This window comes from Talaromyces marneffei, chromosome 1, assembly GCF_009556855.1.
Source record: "Talaromyces marneffei chromosome 1, complete sequence".
Taxonomy (NCBI): domain Eukaryota; kingdom Fungi; phylum Ascomycota; class Eurotiomycetes; order Eurotiales; family Trichocomaceae; genus Talaromyces; species Talaromyces marneffei.
In genome coordinates, this window is record NC_072348.1 from 1,784,128 (window position 1) to 1,805,690 (window position 21,563).

At 47.6% G+C, this 21,563-nt stretch overlaps 9 protein-coding genes across 9 annotated transcripts; 5 read left to right on the forward strand and 4 right to left on the reverse strand.

The window, feature by feature from the left end:
• Positions 1 to 1,021: 1,021 nt before the first annotated feature.
• Positions 1,022 to 3,094, reverse strand: EYB26_000665 (uncharacterized protein; the record flags this gene model as incomplete). Its single annotated transcript, XM_054259981.1, has 3 exons — positions 1,022 to 1,028; positions 1,088 to 1,501; positions 1,554 to 3,094. The coding sequence occupies 3 exons, from the start codon at positions 3,092 to 3,094 to the stop codon at positions 1,022 to 1,024; spliced, it is 1,962 nt and encodes a 653-aa protein (XP_054115956.1).
• A 512-nt stretch (positions 3,095 to 3,606) lies between these two features.
• On the forward strand, positions 3,607 to 4,723 carry EYB26_000666 (uncharacterized protein; the record flags this gene model as incomplete). The annotated part of the gene is made up of 2 exons (XM_054259982.1): positions 3,607 to 3,897; positions 3,962 to 4,723. The coding sequence occupies 2 exons, from the start codon at positions 3,607 to 3,609 to the stop codon at positions 4,721 to 4,723; spliced, it is 1,053 nt and encodes a 350-aa protein (XP_054115957.1).
• Positions 4,724 to 5,040: 317 nt separating this feature from the next.
• Positions 5,041 to 6,168, reverse strand: EYB26_000667 (uncharacterized protein; the record flags this gene model as incomplete). The annotated part of the gene is made up of 4 exons (XM_054259983.1): positions 5,041 to 5,190; positions 5,249 to 5,874; positions 5,957 to 6,102; positions 6,164 to 6,168. The coding sequence occupies 4 exons, from the start codon at positions 6,166 to 6,168 to the stop codon at positions 5,041 to 5,043; spliced, it is 927 nt and encodes a 308-aa protein (XP_054115958.1).
• Positions 6,169 to 6,939: 771 nt separating this feature from the next.
• On the forward strand, positions 6,940 to 7,768 carry EYB26_000668 (uncharacterized protein; the record flags this gene model as incomplete). The annotated part of the gene is made up of 2 exons (XM_054259984.1): positions 6,940 to 7,078; positions 7,200 to 7,768. The coding sequence occupies 2 exons, from the start codon at positions 6,940 to 6,942 to the stop codon at positions 7,766 to 7,768; spliced, it is 708 nt and encodes a 235-aa protein (XP_054115959.1).
• A 168-nt stretch (positions 7,769 to 7,936) lies between these two features.
• EYB26_000669 (uncharacterized protein) lies at positions 7,937 to 11,696 on the reverse strand (the record flags this gene model as incomplete). Its single annotated transcript, XM_054259985.1, has 4 exons — positions 7,937 to 8,229; positions 8,284 to 11,392; positions 11,444 to 11,603; positions 11,659 to 11,696. The coding sequence occupies 4 exons, from the start codon at positions 11,694 to 11,696 to the stop codon at positions 7,937 to 7,939; spliced, it is 3,600 nt and encodes a 1,199-aa protein (XP_054115960.1).
• A 441-nt stretch (positions 11,697 to 12,137) lies between these two features.
• Positions 12,138 to 13,877, forward strand: EYB26_000670 (uncharacterized protein; the record flags this gene model as incomplete). Its single annotated transcript, XM_054259986.1, has 1 exon — positions 12,138 to 13,877. One exon carries the CDS (start codon positions 12,138 to 12,140, stop codon positions 13,875 to 13,877), a length of 1,740 nt encoding a protein of 579 aa, XP_054115961.1.
• Positions 13,878 to 14,261: 384 nt separating this feature from the next.
• On the forward strand, positions 14,262 to 14,788 carry EYB26_000671 (uncharacterized protein; the record flags this gene model as incomplete). Its single annotated transcript, XM_054259987.1, has 2 exons — positions 14,262 to 14,288; positions 14,381 to 14,788. The coding sequence occupies 2 exons, from the start codon at positions 14,262 to 14,264 to the stop codon at positions 14,786 to 14,788; spliced, it is 435 nt and encodes a 144-aa protein (XP_054115962.1).
• A 1,038-nt stretch (positions 14,789 to 15,826) lies between these two features.
• EYB26_000672 (uncharacterized protein) lies at positions 15,827 to 18,280 on the forward strand (the record flags this gene model as incomplete). The annotated part of the gene is made up of 1 exon (XM_054259988.1): positions 15,827 to 18,280. The coding sequence occupies one exon, from the start codon at positions 15,827 to 15,829 to the stop codon at positions 18,278 to 18,280; it is 2,454 nt and encodes an 817-aa protein (XP_054115963.1).
• A 767-nt stretch (positions 18,281 to 19,047) lies between these two features.
• EYB26_000673 (uncharacterized protein) lies at positions 19,048 to 20,724 on the reverse strand (the record flags this gene model as incomplete). Its single annotated transcript, XM_054259989.1, has 1 exon — positions 19,048 to 20,724. The coding sequence occupies one exon, from the start codon at positions 20,722 to 20,724 to the stop codon at positions 19,048 to 19,050; it is 1,677 nt and encodes a 558-aa protein (XP_054115964.1).
• Between the last annotated feature and the right edge of the window lie 839 nt (positions 20,725 to 21,563).

Sequence of the window (21,563 nt, forward strand, 5' to 3'; positions counted from 1 at the left end):
ATAAGATGGCTAGGGTTTAATATAATGAAGATGTCAGACCAAATATGACGTCGAGTTCGCTTGGTGATGAGCTTGATGTGGCTGACTGCACGTTACACGCCTACTACATATATTGAACTCCGGAGAGCAACTAGCGTAGACTAAATAAAACCCTATGCACAAAAGAGGAGCCCAGCAGAGCTTCAGTGGGTGGAGCAGGCATTAATCAAAAGTATATCCTACCTCTTTCTGAGAGCATTCCACCATCCATTCTTGCATATATGCTGCGACTGGGCAACGGATTACATCCTTTTCTTTGAAGTACCAGTTCGATTTTGAAACCTGTACCGTAATGCTCACGAGCGCCGAGTTTTCCGGTTATAATTACCTCAACATCTCCATTTATGTGGATATCCGCGTATTCAATGACGATGAGGGCATGTATGTGATATGTCTCCTCTCGGCCCTAAGATCGAACCGGGTCTTCGGTCACACGGCAAACTTTCACCGATCTTCCGTCCACCGATCCTCCATGACGCATTACAAAGCTGGATCGACACTAAGATATATGTGGGCAGATGACTAGATCAATGATCGACTCGTGCATAACCTAGATGGACCTGATCTCCGATTTGCCCTTGGTCTTTATGGACAAGAGAGCGCAGAATAGGCCGAGATCCGAGTCATGGGTCATAGTCAAGCATTCCTTAGTAGGGATCAGGATGCCAAGCAAACAAGGGAGCAATTATCCATCTGGATTGATCTCGGGCTAGTGCTAAGACAACTGGCCCTAGCCCTACAATAGCCATCAGGCAAGAGGCTCGATAAGTTGCAAATTACAGTTGTCTCGGTTTCGTAGCTTAAATGGTAATCAACACTTGCGTGATAATTAAATGTATGCATTTTTATTACGAGTTGTGAATACAAGATCATTGCATCATGCTAACCTGTGAAGACCTCCGATACATGATCATAAATCCGACCCTTGGGAATCTAACATAAATGTAAACCGTCTTGTTGCCTCATTTTGTGTTCTTTTTTTTTACATTCTATTTATCAAATGTCAGCCGAGTGTGAAGTGAAAGAAGGGGGATGTTTAGATACGCACCGTTCAACAGGATTCAGTCCCAACAACTTCATACCGTTGTAAAGCACTTGTCGCGCCGAGGCATACAAAGCCATACGCGCCAAGGCGACCTTCTCCTCTCGGCCAACGATACGCAAAATGTCGTAACTCGAGCTGAGCATATGTGTCATACGGAACAGATATGTAAGGACCGTAGTAGGTTCGAGGGTCTTAACGGTGTTGAGGACCACATCCGGCCATTGAGCCAAGTATCGCGCAAGATCAATGGCGTGCTGTTCAGTGAGGATTGAAAGATCGGCCTTGGGTAGATCTTCGGGATTTATTTCGGCCTTGCGGATGATAGAGGAGAGACGAGCATGGGCATATTGTAGGTAGGGGCCTGTGTCACCCTCAAAGGAAGTCATGGCTTCGAGGTTAAAGTCATAACCGTTGACACTACAGAGTATTAGTGGGAAATTCAGTGTGAACCAGATGAAGCAATACTTACCGCTTTCCAGACATGTCCTGCACCATAACGGCAGTAATACCGAGGGTGTCCGAGGTTGCGAGAGGGTCGTCCACTTGCACGTATTTGTCCTCATTTCTCTTCATGACCTCGTGCATCTTATCCGCAACGTCGCGCAAAATATCATCCAAGAACTTCACTGTTCCCTTTCGGGTACTCATTCCTCGCACCATACCGAAGTTAATATGATGGCATTTGTCGGCAATGTCCTTGTGGCCCATCAACTCCGTGACCTTGAAAAGTTGGGCCAAGTGCAAATCTTGCTGGTTTGCAACAACATAGATCATCTTGTCGAATTGGTATTTGTCATGACGTTCTACAATAGCGCCAATGTCTCGGGTAAGGTATAGAGGGGTGCCGTCCTTTCGAATAACGATGGCCTTACCGAGCTTCTTGAATTTGTGCTTCGTGAAGTCAACGATCACGGCGCCCTCTGACTTTTCAGATACACCGGATTTTTCCATGGTTTCATAAGCTTTCTTGAGACTCTCAGGCAAGACTTGGGATTCACCGGAATAGACGTCAAAGTCGATATTGAGACGAGCGTAGATCTGTTTATATTTTTCGATACTCAAATCACGGAACCGTTTCCACAGAGCGAGCGCCTTTGGATCACCGTCTTCCATGCTCTTGAAGTAGCGACGGGCCTTTTCATCGTCACTAGCGTCGACCAACTTTGAGAGCTCGGCTTCTTCAGCAGAGACATCCTCATTCTTCTCCTTTTTTTGTTTGATTGTTTCCCGCAGCTCCTTGATGGGGCCTTCTTGCACTGCCATATCCTTGTTGATCTTGACGTAGACATCGAACAAATGGTTGATGGGATCCTTGAGAAGAGCTTCTTCGCTACCGTATCGTTCGAAACCGTTGGCAAGAAGACCGTACTGCTTTCCCCAGTCACCAAGATAGTTCATTCTGATAACCTCCCATCCGGTGATTGTGAATAGGTTTGCAATGAAACCTCCGATGATCGTACTACGCAAGTGACCAGCATGGAATGGTTTGGCGATATTCGGCGACGAAAACTCGACAATCACCTTCTTCTTTCCCTTGGATGGGTCGGAGGGGTCTCGAAGACCCAAGTTACCATTGGTTCCGTATGTGGATTTGTTCTCAAGGATTCGGCTGATGACCGTCTTGGTGAGAGGTCCTGGCTTGAAGAAGAACTGAAGATGGACGCCAAACGTAGTCGGCTTCTCCACCAAGTCTGATTCGGGGAACTTTTCTGCCAACTCGACGGCAAGGTCCTGGGGCTTCTTTCCCTTGATCTGTAAAGCGGCGACTGGGAGATTCAAGTCACCCTTGTCAAGACTGTTTGTCCATGCCAGCTTGGTGTATATCATTTGCGGATCGATACCAGTTACCTCCGCCAATTTCTCGGAGATGTGTTCACGGTAGATGTCGACGGGGTTCAGGGACGGATAACAGCCGGGGAACTTGGACTGCTCGTTGGTCGAATGTAAAGTCAACCCTTCAATGGAAGGAATAGACTGGCCCTCAGCGAGGGCCTGTGATGGTGCTGCCATGGTGCTGTATGTAGCTTGTCGACGAGGTAAACGAAAAGTAGACAAGGAACGATTGACCGGCGACGTCAAAAAATATCGTGAATGAAGAGATATATGAGTAATAGAGGAGCAATTGAGGGAGGGCTTTAGAAGCATAAAATTATTTGAGAGTACCCAGGCCCCGCTTAGCAGATGGCGGCCCATTAAGCGGCGCAAGACTTGACTGAGTCACAGTAGAGAGAGCGAGAGGAAGAAGAGGGGCGCCTTTCTTTTTATTTTTTTTGTCCGATCAGAGTCACCCAAACTGCCGCCAAGAGAAAGCTTTAGGTCACAAGGCGGTGAACGTAGAGGGGAGGTCACGTGAGCCGGTTAATTGTAGTTTCCTATTTGGGAAATTATTCTTCAACATCCGTGACGTCATATCAGGCACGACACGAGATTCACGACTTGGTCTACCTTCAAGATCGTATCTATCGGAAGAGGAGGATACGATAGTCAGACATGCCTTGGTGTATTGAAGATCACCCGCGATCATGGCCAACAAAAGGCAGACGGCGATAAGCCGTTCTATCCACCGAGCCCTTTTACGCGAACAAGATGATCAGACCGGCACCAGGAGATACAATGTGCTGACCTCAATAATCGCTTTCCTCTCCATCTGGCAGATACGCCTCGTCCGAATATCGGCGCAACTAGTCAAGAGCCTTCGGAACGAAGTATGGAATATCGACGAAGTGGACTATATTGATTCATTTGTGTGTGATAGGAAAAAGGTAGACGGAGATGGCATACAACCTATGGGTGATTTGGGTTATTCTGGCTCGGTATGGTAATACACCTCAGATATTGCGAGCTCGGAAATCTGTAAGACTAACAACATTTCTGTAGACGTTCTTTAAAACCGCGAATTCAAAATTTCTAATCAAAAGTTTACCACGACGCTCAGAGCATTCTTTCTTTCAAGAGGACTTCCTACAGCCATATTGCGACTACTCAAAATCCAATCCAGACTCGCTCCTCGTTCGAATAACGGATTTCCTAGGCACGGCATACCCTGCAATCGGTACACTATGTCAGTGCACTCCGTCACACCATGTCATCATGGAAAATATACTATGCGACAAAGACGACGATGCAAGAGGGCCTGATAAATGGGAGACATACGACCTCCAGCCCGTGGATTACTTCTATCCAGAACGAGACCTCCTCCCGGATCCACTGACCAGTGAAGAGACCATGTCACGCTTATTCAACGAATTCAAAGATAAAATACGAATCACGAAACAGCAGTACTCGACATTCAGGAAAACACACGAGGAAGGTACGAAGTTCCTCGGATCAGTTAACATTGTGGACTACTCTTTGTTTCTGGTTCGATATCCAGCTCATCTGCATACTCGAACGCCAACAGATCGAAAAAGTGAGTGGCGAGAAGGCGCGCTATCAACAGACGGTAAATGGAAATATAGGGCTGTGTTATTGGATTTCTTTTGGGCAAAGCATAAACTGCAGGTGCAGGCTATGACTGGTGTTATACAGACGTTTAACGTTATTGGGCGCAATGGTCCGATGTCTATCACCACGACGGCTGAGGAGTATCGTGAAAAATTCCTGGGAATGGTGGATGGGCTCGTTGAGCTTCAAGGATGAGCTTCAGAGATGATTGTGCAAGCGATGTATATTTTGTATTTCTTCATCAATAATTAATATTTCCTTCTCTCTATCTTTATCAATCCTTCTTGTTTTGAGACCTAGAATAGTGCAACAAAGTGGATATCTTTACAAACGCATGAACTAAATGGCAAGTGGAGATACAGGTTATCATCCTGGTCATAGCCTCGTGTTCTTTTGCATGAACTTGGCGATCATCACACATGATGAATAAATGGGAAACATACCCCCGCTCAGGCGGAAGGAATGTACTGGAGGATGCGGTCGTTGTCATAAATAGCCATTCGACAACGCATTTAGAAAGCAAAGACCTGGTCGTGGAGCTTGCTGACAGGGCTGGCCTTCTTGTATCCGAGAGCTTCGGTAGACTTCTTCATGGCAGCAATCATGGGGGGTGGTCCACAGAGCAAGATCTTAATGTCATCAGCAGGGGCGGGGAGATGCTCCTATGGCCAAAGTTAGTTGATGCCTCTTCGGTATGTTAACAGCGCATAAATCACGCACCTTGATCATATCAGCAGTGACGAAGCCAACACCACCATTCCATCCCTCTGGCGGGTTGTTCAAAACATAGTAGATGTTGAATAGGTCATCCTCGGCGGCCAACTTGTCCAATTCATCCTTGAGAAGAATATCATCGGGGTTGACGTTGGCGAAAATGAGATCCATCTTGGTAGTGTCGTTGCCACCGTTTCTAGGCCTGCCGCGGATAACAGCTTTGATGATCTGGAGCATAGGGGTAATACCAGTACCACCGGCGATCATACCAATGTGGCGATTCATGTTCGGGGTGTAAACCATGGCGCCCTTAGGGCCACGGACCTTCATGGTCTGACCGACCTTCAAGTCATCCAGATACTTGGAGATGTTACCCTGGGGGTAGGTCTTGACCAAAAGGTCAAAGTAGCCGGCTTCATGATCGGAGGAGATAGGAGTGTAGGAGCGAACGACAGGGGTTGGGTTGCCGGCAATCTGGGCCTGGAGGGAGATGTGTTGACCAATTGGGAGACCCAGGATATCGGTTGCACGGGGAAGAGCGAATCGGTAGATGGTGACGTTGTGGGAGATATGGTTCTTTTCTTTGAGCAAAAAGTCTTGGAACTCCTTGGGATCGAGCACCTTTCGGGGACCTGATAAGGAAGAACATAGTTAGTTTCGCGAATCTCCATAATAGTGAGATTGAAGACCCTGAAGCGGACATTTATCACGTACGAGCTGTGAGAATTCTAAAAGCAGATAGAACGGCTGCAGCGGCGACTGCGTAGGGAACCCATTCCTGCTTGACGAAGAAGGTTCCGGCGATCAGGAGGGCTGAAGGGACGAGAACACCGCTGATGGTCTCGGAGGAGATAGGGCTGCTGTTGATGAGTTAGCAATTTAGACAATTGCAAAGACTGTGCTAAACAATCGTGTATGTACCTCATATTGACAACGAGATCTGGCTCAACGGCCGAATTGTATGGTTTCTTTGTGTATGTACGAGGGAAAGCCTGGGGGACTGCGAAGAGCGGGAAAGATGAAATTATAATTATTATGGGCGTCACAGCAAGTTGTAACCAACCTGGGTTAGCCTCCCGGGTCGTTGGTTCGGGTACCTAGCTAGTGTCCTGCCGTAGTCTTTATCCTTGGTTAGCCCAACAGCATCAACAAGCCAGCCAACATCGTACGATATCGACAGTAACTCCGCCCGAGAGGCTTCCTTGTCAGAAATGAACAGGGGGGTCGAATCCTATTTATTGAGAGGATACTGTATGTACTCTTCTACAAAATTGCAACATGCAGAACAACGGAGTGTTCCGGACCAACAGTGAAAGGCAGCGCAATCCAGCGACGTCGGGAACAATTCCCCGTTCTAGCTAATTGTCCCTCACTTACCATTGTTTTTCTGTTTCCGTCTGTGGGATTGGATTTCCCCTTCACTGTGCCTATCGTTTAGCGCAGGACCTAGGCCTTGGTGGTGTCGGGACCTGGAAGATAATCCCCGCACGCCGTACCCAGCCTTCTTCTCTGTAGTTACTCCGCGTACATCAAAAAGATTCCCGAAGAGATAACTCTCGGTTATTGCTTTTTCTAGTCCCCTAGTCAGTTGAGCCACTACCGACTAATTTTATTACGTAGTAGTGGATGGCGTTGGGGTACAACGCTTATATTCACTTTGAACTTGGAGGAGCAACCACTCATACCGTTCTTCCAGAATGGGCTCTATCGAGGGGGAACCGCCCACTGAATCGAAGCCAATCCCATTCAACCTAACGGACGTTGACCGCCAAGTTCTCTCTCAGACTGACGAGGAGTTTGTGTTTCATGACTGGGAAGACTTGGAGAGAATAATTGGTAAGTTTATACTCAGCCCCCTCACCCCACCTTAAAAATCCCCCCGCCTTGGGAGAAACAACCGTATTCTTAAGGTTGCAAAAAGAAGTGAGGGACTTGAGTCTTCTGATACGGAGAACAGCTCGCAATGACCTCGCAATCCTCCGCCGGAAACCATCCGATCTCCGCCGCTACATAGCCTGGACAAACGACATCAAGTCCACGCATGGCTCCATCACAAAATATATATGCCTCAAACGTCTCCGATGGTGGACTCCTGACCCTACCATCGATTTGGTAGAAACCCCTATTCCAGAGATTCCTTATAAGAATGCAACTCCATTTGCCGATCCGTCCGATTTCAAGGTTCTGCGTAACGACTGGCCTTATGGCGTAACGCCGGATATTACGCATATCGTTGTCTGGTCCAAGACTCCGATTGCTACCAAACCCGAGAATGGGGATGTAACGGACGAGTCTCGAGCATTGATTGAAGAGTTCGTGGATCGGACTTTTGTGCAGCGTCTACAAAGCGACCCGGCTTTTCAAGGTGTACAGAAAGATGTCATTAGGAAAGAGCATGTGATGTGGTTTAAGAATTGGGCTGCTTTACAGAGTGTGAGGAGTTTGGAGCATTTTCATGTGCTGGTTAAAGGCGTTCCAGAGGCTGTTATTACTGAATGGACGGATGAGAGGGATGTTGTGCGGTAGTTTATGCGTACACGAAAGCTAAAGCAAAAGGACATTCATTATACAACAGTAGAATGAAAGGGATATAGATATAACGATAGGGTAGAAAGCAAGAACACTGAGACTTATCAAACGCCTAGACTTAGCCACCACGTCACCCGTTAAACGAACCTAAGTAATCGTTCACTATTACGACTTTTGCTCCTCCACGAACTTGAGAGCCTCCTCCTTCGAGACTACATCGATAGTACTAGCCTTATTGCGGAAGCTGACACCATAACATTTCTCTGCAACATGCAACATTTCAGGCCTAAATGTCGTACAGATGAATTGGCCGTTTGTAGAATCCGAGATAGACTGCAACATTTGAGCCACGGCAGTACGGTATTGGGCGTCTAGGTTTGCATCGATTTCATCGAATAGATAGAATGGAGCGGGATCACAGGCTTGGATAGCGAAGACGAGGGCAAGGGCACACAGACCTATTGTCATGTTAGTTGGATATATCTTCACGAAAACCAAGAACAGAAACATACTCTTTTGTCCACCACTTAGCTGCTGAATACGTTGCTGATCGTCATGCTTACTATTGAAGCTGACACTGATACCAACGCCGACATAATTTTCCACGCTATCCCGTCGGTCCTCGTCCTCGGATTCGATCTCGTTATCCGCGCGAAGAGCTCGATCGGTCTTGCGTTGGATGATGAGTCGCCCACGACCGGCAGGTACGAGCTTTTCAAACACATTGTGGAATTCACGTGAGACCTGCTTGAATGTACGCTCGATGGCTTCATCCTTACGCTGATCTAGAACCATGATGAGCTCATCAATCGACTTTTGAGATGCATCAAGTTCCTCCCTTCGCTTCGTAAGGGTTTCTCGTTGCTTCGTGAAGTTATTGTATTGCTCAAAAGCCTTTTTGTTGACATGAGAGTATTTCTTCAACGACTCATTGACCTTGTGCAATTTCTTGACGACGGTATTGGAGTCGGTCTTGTTGTACTTGGTAAATGCTTCATCGGGAAGAACACCAAGATCACGAATGTTGGCGCTGCATTCAGCAGCTTGCTTTGTCAAGGCTGCTTTCTTCTGCATGCTCTTTTCCATACGTCGCTGGTGTTTCTCAATCGATTTGGCTAGTGCCTCCAAATCGTTGCGCACTTCCAGCTTGCGGCTTTCGAGTTGGCCAACTTGTGCATTGCTTTCGGAAATGGACTGATCGACTTCTGCTAGCCGCTGTGTGATCTTTCCTAGGGAACTTTGTAGTTTCTTCATCTGTCGCTGGGCCTCTTTTAGGGTGCCTTGAGAACTCTCGTCGCCCATGTCGATATCAGGGCTACTTAGCTGATCTAGTCGAGGGTAGAGATTTTCACGCAATTCGACTTCCAAAACGGATTTCCGACCCTCGAGTTCACTACGCTGGCTAGACAGATCAGCATATTCACGTCGCAGACCCTGTGCAGTGACACCCAAAGACTCAAGCTCCTTTTCTTCATCCGCTGTAAGGGCCTTCTGGAAACTGGATGTGATTTCAGTTTCCAATGCACTGACTTGGCCGTCCAAAGCAGTCAAATTATTTTCGATGTTGCGAAGGGCCCGTTGTTTGGCATCGAGGTTGTCGTTTTTGTTCTGAAGTAGTTCACGCTTGCTACGGAGCTCTTGTCGTAACGGGCCACTGTTACCGTGGAATTGATGTTTGCGCTGCTCAAGCTTTTGTAGCTCACCAACGGCCTGGGTAACTTGCTGATCGAGTTTTTCCAAATCCCTGCGGATCTCGTTTGCACGGTTCTTTTTAGACTCGAACTCATCGCGCCACTTTGTCACTGCCTTGACAGCTTCAAGGCGAGACTGACGAGAGTCATGGAAACCACCAGTCAATGCACCGCGCTTATCGGATCTATCACCTTCTGGAGTAATAGCGTTGACACCGTGACTTCGCGCATACTGTGATGCTACCTGAAGATTCGGACAGATGATAGTCTTGCCAAAGACTTGCTGAAAGGCCTTTTCATATTGTGGGTCGTATTGCAGCTTTTCAATCATCGGGATGGTGTCACTTGCTTTGGGTACGTTTGTCGGGCGGGGTTTCAGGCGGTTCAAGGGCATAAATGTAACCCGTCCTGCTTTTTCTTTCTGTAGTATCTCAAGAACCTTGGTAGCTGTCTCATCGGTATCAACAACGTAGTGGAAGAGACTTGTGCCAGCAGTCACCTCCACGGCAGTCCGATAACGTTCGTTCACCTCAAGAAGTTCAGCCAACGTACCATAGACACCGTCAAGATTGTGTTGGCGCTTGATTCTTCGTACGGCTGCTATGCCGCGACTGGTGTTATTGTCCATCATGTGTGAAAGGTTACGTTCGGCCCTGTCTACTTCTTGAGACGAGTTCGATAAAACGGAATCCAAGCGAGCTTCTTCTCTCCACAGCTCCTTGCGCTGATCCATTAGACGGTCTCTCTCATCTTTGGCATTCTGGACCTCCTGTTCGATGGTCTGAATCGCGTCTCCTCTTCCATCGATTTGTTTCCGAAGATTCTCAATTTCAGGTTCGAGTAACTCAATAGTCTTCTGAAGGTCTTTAATATCTTCAGTAGTCTGAGCTCTGACCGCATTGACTGCCTTGATGGAGTTTTTCGTTTCTTGGATTTCCTTCTGTAGCCACTTGTCCCTCTCGGACTTGCTCTTGAAGCGGGAGTTTCGACCTTGCTTTGCATAAAGTCGTTGCCTAGAAGTTTCGGCTTGATCTAGCTGCAATTTCACAGCATCTTCTTGTTCCTTGGCAGCATTGAATTGAGGTAATATCGTCTGCAGTTCACTCTCTCGTTGACTGATGGCACTTTGGACTGCATTCAAGTCATTTTCATATCGGGCCTTCAATCGTTGTGCAGCGGATTGGTTGTCTTTCAATGCATTCTCCTGCAGTTCGACCTGAGCGAGGGAACGAGAAGCCTCACGACGCTCGTCTTCCAATTGTGCCTTGTCCACTTTCAGAAACTCTATTTGTTGTTTGCATTGGGCGATCTCAGAATCAATTTGAGCCATATCCTTCTCGCCTTGTATGAAGTGTTCGCGATTGACATCTGTATCTTCGACGCCGGTTTGTCGTTGGCCCTCAAGATTGTCAAGTGCATTGGCAATCTCCTGTTGTTCGCGGGAGTAGATGGTATACTCCAGACATCTGCGTTCGCGGTCTTGTTCTTGATAGTTCCGTAGTTCATCCTTCTCCTCTTCTAGCTCCCCAAGTCGTTCGTTGATGTAATCGAGAAGTTCATCAATCTTAGCCCTCTTGTTATTTGTCTCGTTCATAATCTTGAGTGATTCGGCTCGCCGGGCTTCGTAGACTTGTGTGCCGGCGACTTCCTTCAGCAACACGAGACGTTCCGAGTCTTTCATATTTGTCAGTGTTGTGACTCGCCCCTGAGGAACAATGTAGTAAGGATTGGATCGGGAAAAGCCAGCGGATTCAAGGAGATTCATAACGTCCGCTTTCGTGGCATTTCTGTGGTCCAGGGTATATTCGTCCTTTTTCAATCCGATCGTTCTGCGAAGTACGAGTTCAGGTTTGCCGGTAGGAAATCGCTCGTCAGAGTTATCGAATATCACCTCAACGTATGCTGACATGACGGCGGAACCAGAGCCCTCCTATTCACATATCAATATAAGGTCGCGCAAAACAAAGACCTCGCTACCTACATGAAGAAGAGCCTGTCGCTCCTCGCGACCCATTTGTGTGTATGCATCGCTCAGAACGAAGCGAATAGCGGCGAAAAAGTTACTCTTGCCTGAACCGTTACGGCCGACGATGACATTGTGTTTGGGCGAAAAGGGCTCAATGACCGTTTGGTCCTTGTAACTGTTATATCTTCAGTACACAGCCTTTTTCTAGAATGGGCGCAAGATTATCGTACCTCTTGAAGCCTTGGATGATGATTTGCTTGATATACATCGTGACACGGAGACACGCGACGGTATCGTGTTGACTTAGAAAGGGTGAAGCATCACCGAAGCAGATCAAACAAGATAAATGCTGACTTCAAATAGCGTATCGTAGCAGCACAGTCTACCTTGCAAAACCCAGGTACCTGAATTCAACGCTGCCTTTGTTGATTTGATCTGTCTCGGTCTCTCGAAATCTACCAGGTCAGACGCGTGCCTGAAAGAGTAAGACCCGAGATTCGCGTTACTGGCCCACACCGCCTTACCAAAAGGGACAAAGTGCCTTCCGTTTTGCTCATTGGGCGCCAAGACCGCGGGGTCCGCCACTTCCTTATCGATTAACCCGATTTGGGCATATAACTTTTTTTTTCCTTTTCTTTGCACACTATCACCAGCAGTTGATCGACTCAACTGTACCTTTTTTCCACTCTACCTTTTTTTAAACTTCAAGATGGTGTTAGACAGTACCGCTCATGGCATAGCTGATGGCCAACTACCACCCCATGAGTTCGTCCCAAACACAGGCTACCTCAACAACACGCCAATTGACCCCGCAGTTGATAATGCACACGACACGAGTGCACCGCAAGTGGGAGAGGAAGTCGACGAGGAAGACGATGAATATTACGACGATATCTTTGAAGAGGATCTAGAAGAAGATTTTAGCTCCGCAAACCCGAATGACTTTACGAAATCATACAATCGCCAGCGTCGGCTGAACGAGGCCATGGCAGATGTCAATGCGCCGAAATCATCATATCCGAAAACGAACCCTCAGAAGCCCAAGGCAAATATTCAGGCAGCTGTGGACGATCAAATAACGTCTCTATCAAAGCATGCCGCTAAGATCAAACTTGACGACCAACAGTCGGGTTTCAGAGGGAAAGATTCAAGGACAGTTGATAAGAGTGATCGTGCTACATCAGAGCAGGTGTTGGATCCGCGCACAAGAATGATTCTCTTGCAGATGATCAACAGACACTTGGTGTCAGAGATCAACGGCTGTCTCTCAACCGGAAAAGAAGCAAATGTGTATCATGCCGTCACAGTACGAGACGAGGACGGGGATGTCGAGACCCTACAGCGAGCCATCAAGGTTTACAAGACGAGCATATTAGTATTCAAAGACCGCGACAAATACGTTACTGGCGAGTTCCGTTTCCGAAAAGGCTACGACAAAAGTAACAACCGAGCCATGGTCAAAGTGTGGGCAGAGAAGGAAATGCGAAATTTGCGAAGGATATATTCTGCAGGCATTCCAAGTCCTGAGCCACTCTATCTTCGACTTCACGTCCTTGTCATGAGTTTCTTGGGTAATTCACGAGGAATTCCCGCTCCTCGCTTAAAGGATGTTGAATTCGATATTCCGGATCCCGAGACACGATGGCAGGAGTTATACATGGAACTAGTTGGTTACATGCGTACCATGTATCAAACATGCCGACTGGTTCACGCTGATTTGAGCGAATACAACATCCTATACCACAAGAACAAACTCTACATAATTGACGTGAGTCAAAGTGTTGAGCATGACCACCCACGCAGCTTAGAGTTCCTACGAATGGATATAAAGAACGTTAGCGATTTCTTCAGACGCAAGGGCGTAAACCCTCTTGCTGAACGCGTGGTCTTTGAATTCATTATCAGCAGCCAAGGACCGGAAATGGTGGGAGGCGATAATGAATCTATGATTGCGGCAATTCGAAAGTTGATTGAAACTAGAGATGAGAATGGTGATGAGGCTGAAGGCGTTACAGACGACGTGGATACTGCGGTTTTCCGTCAACAATACATCCCACAAACGCTCGAACAGGTTTATGATGTGGAACGAGACGCTGAAAAGGTGCAGTATGGAGAAAGTGCCGATCTTGTTTACCGCGATCTTTTGGCCGACAGATCCAAAGCCGCCACAGCATCGATTCAAATTGAATCCAAGGCACAGCCTGAGGAAGAAGATGAATCTGATCATAGTGGCGGGGTTTCTATCAGCGACGGCTCTGACGAAAGTGTTGAGGGGTCTGATGATGAAGATCCTTTTGCCAAAAAGCCTCCTCGTGGCAAGAAACATGAGGATAAGGATGCAAAACGTTTACACAAGCAAAAGGTGAAAGAAGAGAAGAGGGAACAGAGAGCGAAAAAGATGCCAAAACATGTGAAGAAGAAGATTATCAGCTCTACAAAACGCAAATAGAGGCGAGCATATTGCATATTAAGCATAAAACATGGATTTGGGAGTTACGCATTTGCATATATCGTTTCACAGGTCAGGATACATGTGTTTCAGAAAGATACATACTTGAAGGCCATCAGCGATTGCTAAGCTATGAGCTGAATGAATACATGATCAAAAGTAAACAGTCTTCGTTGGCACACAGTAATGCCTAAGCGCTAGCTATACGCTGCCCCTCATTTAAATGATCTCCAATTACAAATACAAAGAGAAATCAGTTAGACAATGAGGTTCGCCCGGAATATAAGACCCTTCGAAGTACTTAAGTAGTTTAACATCTCCGGAAACCAAAACCGACTTCGACAAACCGAAAATGTTCTATCAGCCCGGTGTCAGTCACAGACCATGGTTCTACCTCATGACCCTTTCAAGGTATGATTAACCTCTACTGTACATGGCTCTTACAGGACTGATTCATATGGGCTTTGCTCTCAATCGTAACTAAATGCCTTCTCGTGGTTTAGGCATGTGTAATCCCCCGGCCAATTGGCAGGATATCAACGCGAAGTAAAGATGGACTAGACAATTTCGCTCCATACTCGCAATTCAACAATCTCACCTTTGAGCCGCCATATGTCATGTTCTCCTCCAATGTACTGCCCAACAACACGCGCAAAGCAACCGTCGTCAATGCCGAAGAGACGAAACATTTCGTCTGGAACTTGGCCATATGGGACCTGCGCGAAGCCGTTAATATCACGGAGAATACCTTCCTCATGGCGTGGACGAATTCGAAAAAGCGTCGCAATACATCTCCAAGGAGCCCGCGACGCTTATGGATGCGTCGATGGTCAAGGAATCGCCGGTCAAATTCGAATGTGAATATCACTCCACCCGCGACTACCGGGAAATCCGCCCATGGACGCTGTTGATATGGTGATTGGAAAAGTGATTGGGGTGCATCTCAAGGATGAGGCGATGACGGATGGCATCCTAGATGTACAGAAGACTCTACCGATTGCTCGCTGTGATTATCATCAATATACAGTAATACGGGAAACGTTTGAGATGATTGTCCCAGGAGAGAGTGAGCTTATGCGTCTGGGTATGGAGGGGAATGCGAAACATACTCACCAACATCATCGGCAGCAGGAAAAGCAAACTGAAGTATAGCAGGTGATACAATTAGCAATCCCTAATTAGATAGTCACCTTATTCTATAGCTTCGGGGATGAATATCTTCTGTGCTACTTGCATAAGATCGTGGGCTGATGTCTCTGTACTTATCGGGATACTCTCGGCTTTTGCCTAGACACTACAGTGCCTGTATTTGCTTGGTCGGTCTGCACCACAACAGCGACAATTAAAAGAATTAAAAATGATTGGAGGATCGGAGCCGGGCATGTGCCTGAATGAAGCGCCATGCGTTCCGTTCCTCGAGGTTCTCAGGTTCTCAAAGTTTGATTGTTTGCACCGATTGTCACCATATGACGGTTGCATACGGTACAGGGGAGCTTTCCTACGTCACCCCCAACTCGTGAAACAATCTAGACTTCTCATCCATCTTTTTTCTCTTTTGCCATTTGCTCTTCGATTAACTCCACATTGAATATATCCGGCCTTGCCGACGAGCTTACTGACAAGGTTCTAGCAGGGGCGACTGCTGCAAGATTGAATCAATTGATGGTCGTCGCATGGCATGATGATGATGCGGGTCAACATACGAGCCTCTGTGGCCTCCACATGCCATGCCACTGTGGTGGTGTAGCGACCCCTGGGCCCTGGCTAAGTTATCTAACTTAACAGCAATATATTTGCTTATATAAATCCCTCGCTGCTGTTGAGAAGCTTTTTGCTAACATTACTGAGTACTACAACAGCCTCACACCATCCACAAGCAACATCAGAACAGAGAAGAGACAACAACTACATACAATAACATTAGCTTCACACTTACACAATTGTCAATCATGGCGCCAGGCGCAATCGATGTCAACATACAAAGCATCTCCGCTTATGGACCTGCTCGGTCGACCGTCAAGGTTGACAAGCCACTCAGCTCAGATGAGGTCCACAAGATAAACGAATATTTCAAGGCCAGCCTGTACCTCTGTCTCGGTATGCTTTACCTGCGCGACAACCCTCTGCTTAAAGAGCCTCTCAAGAAAGAGCATATCAAGAACCGTGTGCTCGGTCACTGGGGTTCAGATGCTGGCCAATCTTTTACATGGATTCACATGAACCGCCTCATCAAGAAGTACAGCCTGGATTCATTGTTCATTTCTGGTCCCGGACACGGTGCTCCTGGTATCTTGTCTCAGTCGTATCTCGAGGGTGTCTATAGTGAAGTGTACCCAGACAAGACCGAGGATGAGGACGGCATGCGCCGCTTCTTCAAGTCATTTTCGTTCCCTGGTGGCATTGGCAGTCACGCCACTCCTGAAACCCCGGGCAGTATCCATGAAGGTGGAGAACTGGGATACTCGATTTCGCATGCCTTTGGAGCTGTTTACGACCACCCAGATCTCATCGCTTTGACAATGGTCGGTGACGGAGAGGCCGAGACTGGACCACTCGCTACCAGTTGGCATAGCACAAAATTCCTCAACCCGATTACTGATGGTGCAGTCCTTCCAGTCTTACATCTAAATGGTTACAAGATCAACAATCCCACTCTCCTCGCTCGTATCAGCCATGAGGAGCTCGAAGCATTGTTTATCGGTTACGGCTGGGCACCATATTTCGTGGAGGGAAGCGACCTTCAAAGTATGCACCAGAGCATGGCCGCAACACTTGAGCACTGTGTTTTGGATATCAAGGAGATTCAGAAGAAAGCTCGAGAATCGAAGAAAGCATTCCGACCACGCTGGCCCATGATCGTGCTACGCACCCCTAAAGGATGGACTGCACCTAGAGAAGTTGATGGAAAGAGACTCGAAGGTTTCTGGCGATCACACCAAGTTCCAATGCCAGATGTACTTACTAACCCGGATCACCTGAAGTTGCTTGAATCATGGATGAAGAGTTATGGCCCTGACGAACTCTTTGCAAACAAAGGCAAGCTTATTCCTGAACTTAAAGCTCTTGCACCGACAGGAAATTCCCGTATGAGCGCCAACCCAGTTGGAAACGGCGGTCTTCTTCGCAAACCATTAGATCTGCCCGATTTCCGCACCTATGGTGTCCAGAAAATCGAACCTGGAGTTTCACTCATTGGAAACATGACCAACCTGGCAAAATTCCTGCGAGATGTTATTGCCAAAAACAAGACCAATTTCCGTCTTTTTGGCCCAGATGAAACTGAGTCCAACAAACTAGGTGAGGTCTACAAAGCTGGCAAGAAGGTATGGCTCGGCGCATACTTTGACGAAGATCAAGACGGAGGCAACTTGGCCATGGAAGGTCGGGTCATGGAAATGCTCAGTGAACACACCATCGAGGGTTGGTTGGAAGGTTATATTCTGTCCGGACGACATGGCCTGCTCAACAGCTACGAGCCTTTTATTCACATCATTGACTCCATGGTCAACCAACATTGCAAATGGCTCGAAAAGTGCTTGGAAGTCGAATGGCGTGCGAAAGTGGCTTCGCTGAACATCTTGCTCACAGCAACCGTCTGGCGTCAAGATCACAATGGTTTCACGCATCAGGACCCTGGATTCTTGGACGTTGTTGCCAACAAGAGCCCGGAAGTTGTTCGCATCTACCTACCTCCCGATGGAAATTCGCTCCTATCTGTGGCCGACCACTGTCTCCGCAGCGTCAACTACGTCAACGTCATCGTCGCCGATAAGCAAGAACACCTTCAGTTCCTCTCTATGGAGGAAGCTATCGAACATTGTACCAAGGGTGTAGGTATCTGGGACTGGGCTAGCAACGACCAAGGCGAAGAACCAGACGTCGTCATGGCTTCCGCCGGTGATGTAGCAACACACGAAGCCCTCGCCGCGACTGCATTGCTTCGCCAATACCTCCCCGGCGTCAAGGTCCGATTCGTCAACGTCGTCGATCTCTTCCGCCTAATCCCCGAAACTCAACATCCCCATGGCATGTCTGACCTGCAATGGAAGGCGCTCTTCACAGAAGACAAACCCATCATCTTTAATTTCCACTCATACCCCTTCCTCGTCCACCGTCTCACCTACCGACGACCCGGACAAAAGAATCTTCACGTCCGCGGTTATCGCGAAAAGGGAAACATCGATACGCCTTTTGAGCTTGCTGTGAGAAACGAAACGGATAGATTCAGCCTCGCCATTGCCGCTATCGATAATATCCCACGGTTGCACAACACGGCTTCTGCCATCCGCGAGAAGTTTGTGAATTCTCAGATTGCTGCCAGGAATACGGCGTTTGGGGATGGTGTTGATTCTGAGGAGATTCGGACCTGGAAATGGCCTTTTCCAAAGAAAGAATTAATTTAGCGTTCGGGGGAGTGTTCGCTTATTAATAATTATAATTTCTTTGTTGTTTTCTTCTCATCTTATTCCAATGTTTTACTGTAGAACCTAGTTATAACAGAAGGCCTTCCAATATCTAAATCTGGTATCTAGATATTCCAATTCATATAGTAAGAGAGAGCACTGTGATTTAGTAATCTGTCTGATCAATAACGAATAGGCGCATTCTCCATATTCATATGAATAATATCGAACCTGAATCAGTATCAATATAGTGTGATAAGGTGGCCCCCCCTTCGTTATAGCCAGGTTCTACTGTAATGACAGAGTACTGATGAGCAGAAAGGAATCTAATATTACATCTTCGTTTACAGATTCATTGAACCTCTACCCAGTATTAGGATAATACGCACTTTCCAGTAAGTATCAAATCTACTCTGTACTAGACAGTCTAGTAGCTATCCCATCAGAGCTCTCTTTGATCTTCACATCACGACGCTTAGTGGTCCCTCAGATCCGATGGCTTACATCACCGCCTTGGCCCATATCGGAGTCAAGGAAGGAGTATGCGTAAATCAGACTAGGGACACATGACGACGGATCTGTGACTGAAGAAACAGACATGGTATTTTCATCACCTGGGACGATTGGTTGCTCTCGCGAGCACGATCGGAATCAATGAACTGGTTCTCGTTGCAGTCTCTCCAAGCTTTGAATAGCTCCCATAGATCATCTGTCTGTATAATTTGAATTACATATAGCATTGGAATGTATCGTAGGAGATATGAAATTCATTCAAGACCATCCTCCTTGGCTCGGGCTTTCAACCGGCTTATAGCCTCCTCGACAATATGCTTCGGTAGATCAGGTATATAGTCACCGCCATCTATTGATTCTTCATCATCAATAGCAGTCCCCTCAACAGGAGCTTCATCGGCGTCATCCTGGCCTGTCACAGCTGGCAATTTACCGCCAGATAACTTAGAGAATTTGATTCTCATCGGAGCGCGGCTAAGGCCAGGCCATATGTCTGACGGAAGATAGTCTCCCTGTTCGACCCTGAACGCTTCTCGGGCATTGATATCCTCCTCATATAGTTGGTCAAGCTTGATACGGGTCTCTCGCAAGACACGCTCAATGCCCTGGCGCATATGTTTCCGGCGCGATACTTCAAGTATAAGACCATCATACGCATCGAGGAACCCAACATATAGGGATCGCAAATCAGCAAGATCTGCCATGCCAGTTCGTATGCGCTCGTGCTCTTCATTCCAGATATGCGTGAAGGCGTGTGCTTGGGAGAGGAATTCGGGCAGACGGCTAGTCGCAAGTGTGGAAAGATGATCGAATACCTCTGTTGTGGCATTATATACTGTGATAACGGAATCTCGATGTGCAAGAATGCTCTCCAGGATAGTTTCCATCTCGCTACTGCGTTCCTGAATCTCGAGAACGACATCCTCTGCCTCGGCAGCATCCTTTGTAAGGACGCCTAACATATCTTCATAGTCCGAGTCCGTCATTGGGTCAACAGTGTCATTCGCATTGAGATCAGCGTCGTCTGCTGTTTCTTCCGCGTGGGGAACATGGAGTCCCTGAGGCATGTCTCCTGTGATAGAACGCGCGACCGCCCCGCCGCCTTCTGTATGCTTTACGGCGGTCACACATCTATCAAAATGATGTACCAAAGACTCAAGTAGGTCTGCCATCTCCTGGGCATGAGACTCTAATGATCGTAGCATGGGTGGTATGGCCGATGGAGACACTAATGCAGGACTGGATGCGGCTGTGGAAGACGCTGACAGTGAGGAGCGTGAAGAGGTCAGCTCCATTGTAGTACGATATCTGCCCAAGGCATGTTGTAGGGCACGTAGTTCCTCATCAAAACTCGAGCTAGAAGAATCAAGCTGAGATTGAGCCGCAGTAGTTCGGTCTATGGCTGCTTTTAAAATTATTTGTAGTTCCTCTACACCGCGTTCATCCACAAAATCATGAAGGCTTTTCGGCACTTCGCCTTCTGGACGGAAGGAAGGGTGGACAACTGTCTGACGTAGCTTGTCAAGAGTTTGACGTAAACGTTCGTCGACTTCATCGAGCTCTGTCAGCACGGCGGCAAACTCAGCACGCCCCCGATGGGAAATATTCCCAATTCCACCCCGGACATTATATAATAATCGAATCTGATTTTTCTGGCCCCGTCTGAGAAAACCTGTTTTGGCAGACAGTACAACGCTTTCCTCCAAGGCATTACGGGCTGTATTAACTATTTCGTCGGCGCGAGACACATGGTATATGGATGATAAGGACCGTTTGGCAGCGACGAGATACGAGATCAAGGTGTCCAATTGAGATTTAGGCTCTTCGGCTAATGGAAGGGAGTCGTGGCCTGCGACTCTTTGGGGGGCTAGATCTATGGACTGAGATTTGGACTGGGGCGGTGAGGACGTTTCGACAGAGGATTGCGACATTTCGGACTATATGAGTCAATTTCGATTCGGATGCAGGTGCATAAAAATGGGGGTTGTTAGGTTGATTAATCGAGAGGTCGACCGCCGAGCACGAATAAGGAGATGGTCCAAGGCGGGCAGGCCGTAAAAGTCAAGAACCGCTCAGAAAGGCTCTATGCTAGCACATTGTCTGTCAAAGATTTGCTTTATTGATGAATTCTGATACAGGTCGAATGAGTCGCTAGCGAGCTTCGAGAGCTGTGTCTCAGCTTCTGGACAACTTCTGGAGACTCCGTAGATCAATCACATTTCATGTTTCATCGCTCCATAAGTCGAGGATTAAGGGACTCTCAGGGGGGATGCCAAATCCGTTGGATGGAACGACGACGTTCCACGAGAGAGTAAGCACGTACTCTGTACATGTCCAGGATAAGGAGTTCGAGATAGCTCGACAAGCTGATGATAAGGCTAGCTGGAAGTCACGGGACACGATCCGAGATCCAATCCGGGGAACGAACGCACTGGTGGGGCCAGCCTGCCCAAAAGGGAAAGAAGCCAGCCGATGGCGTGACAGCCATTTTTGCAAAGGCGGCGAGGCGGCCATGATGGCGTGATCTAGCTGTGATTGGCTGCGCATAGATTTCTGCCAGATCGATGGCGATATCAGTCAAATCTCGCACGTGATTCCATCAGGGTACTTGTTTTTTCGACCAATCTAACTAACAATCACGCCAGAACATCGGGCTCCGTCGTCAACTTATAACTACCTACCGTCTTACTGCGCCTCTGACAAATCCAGATGTCCCTTCATCTGTCATTTCAGTCAGCCCGTGGAATGATCAGGTATCTTCGTTGCGACT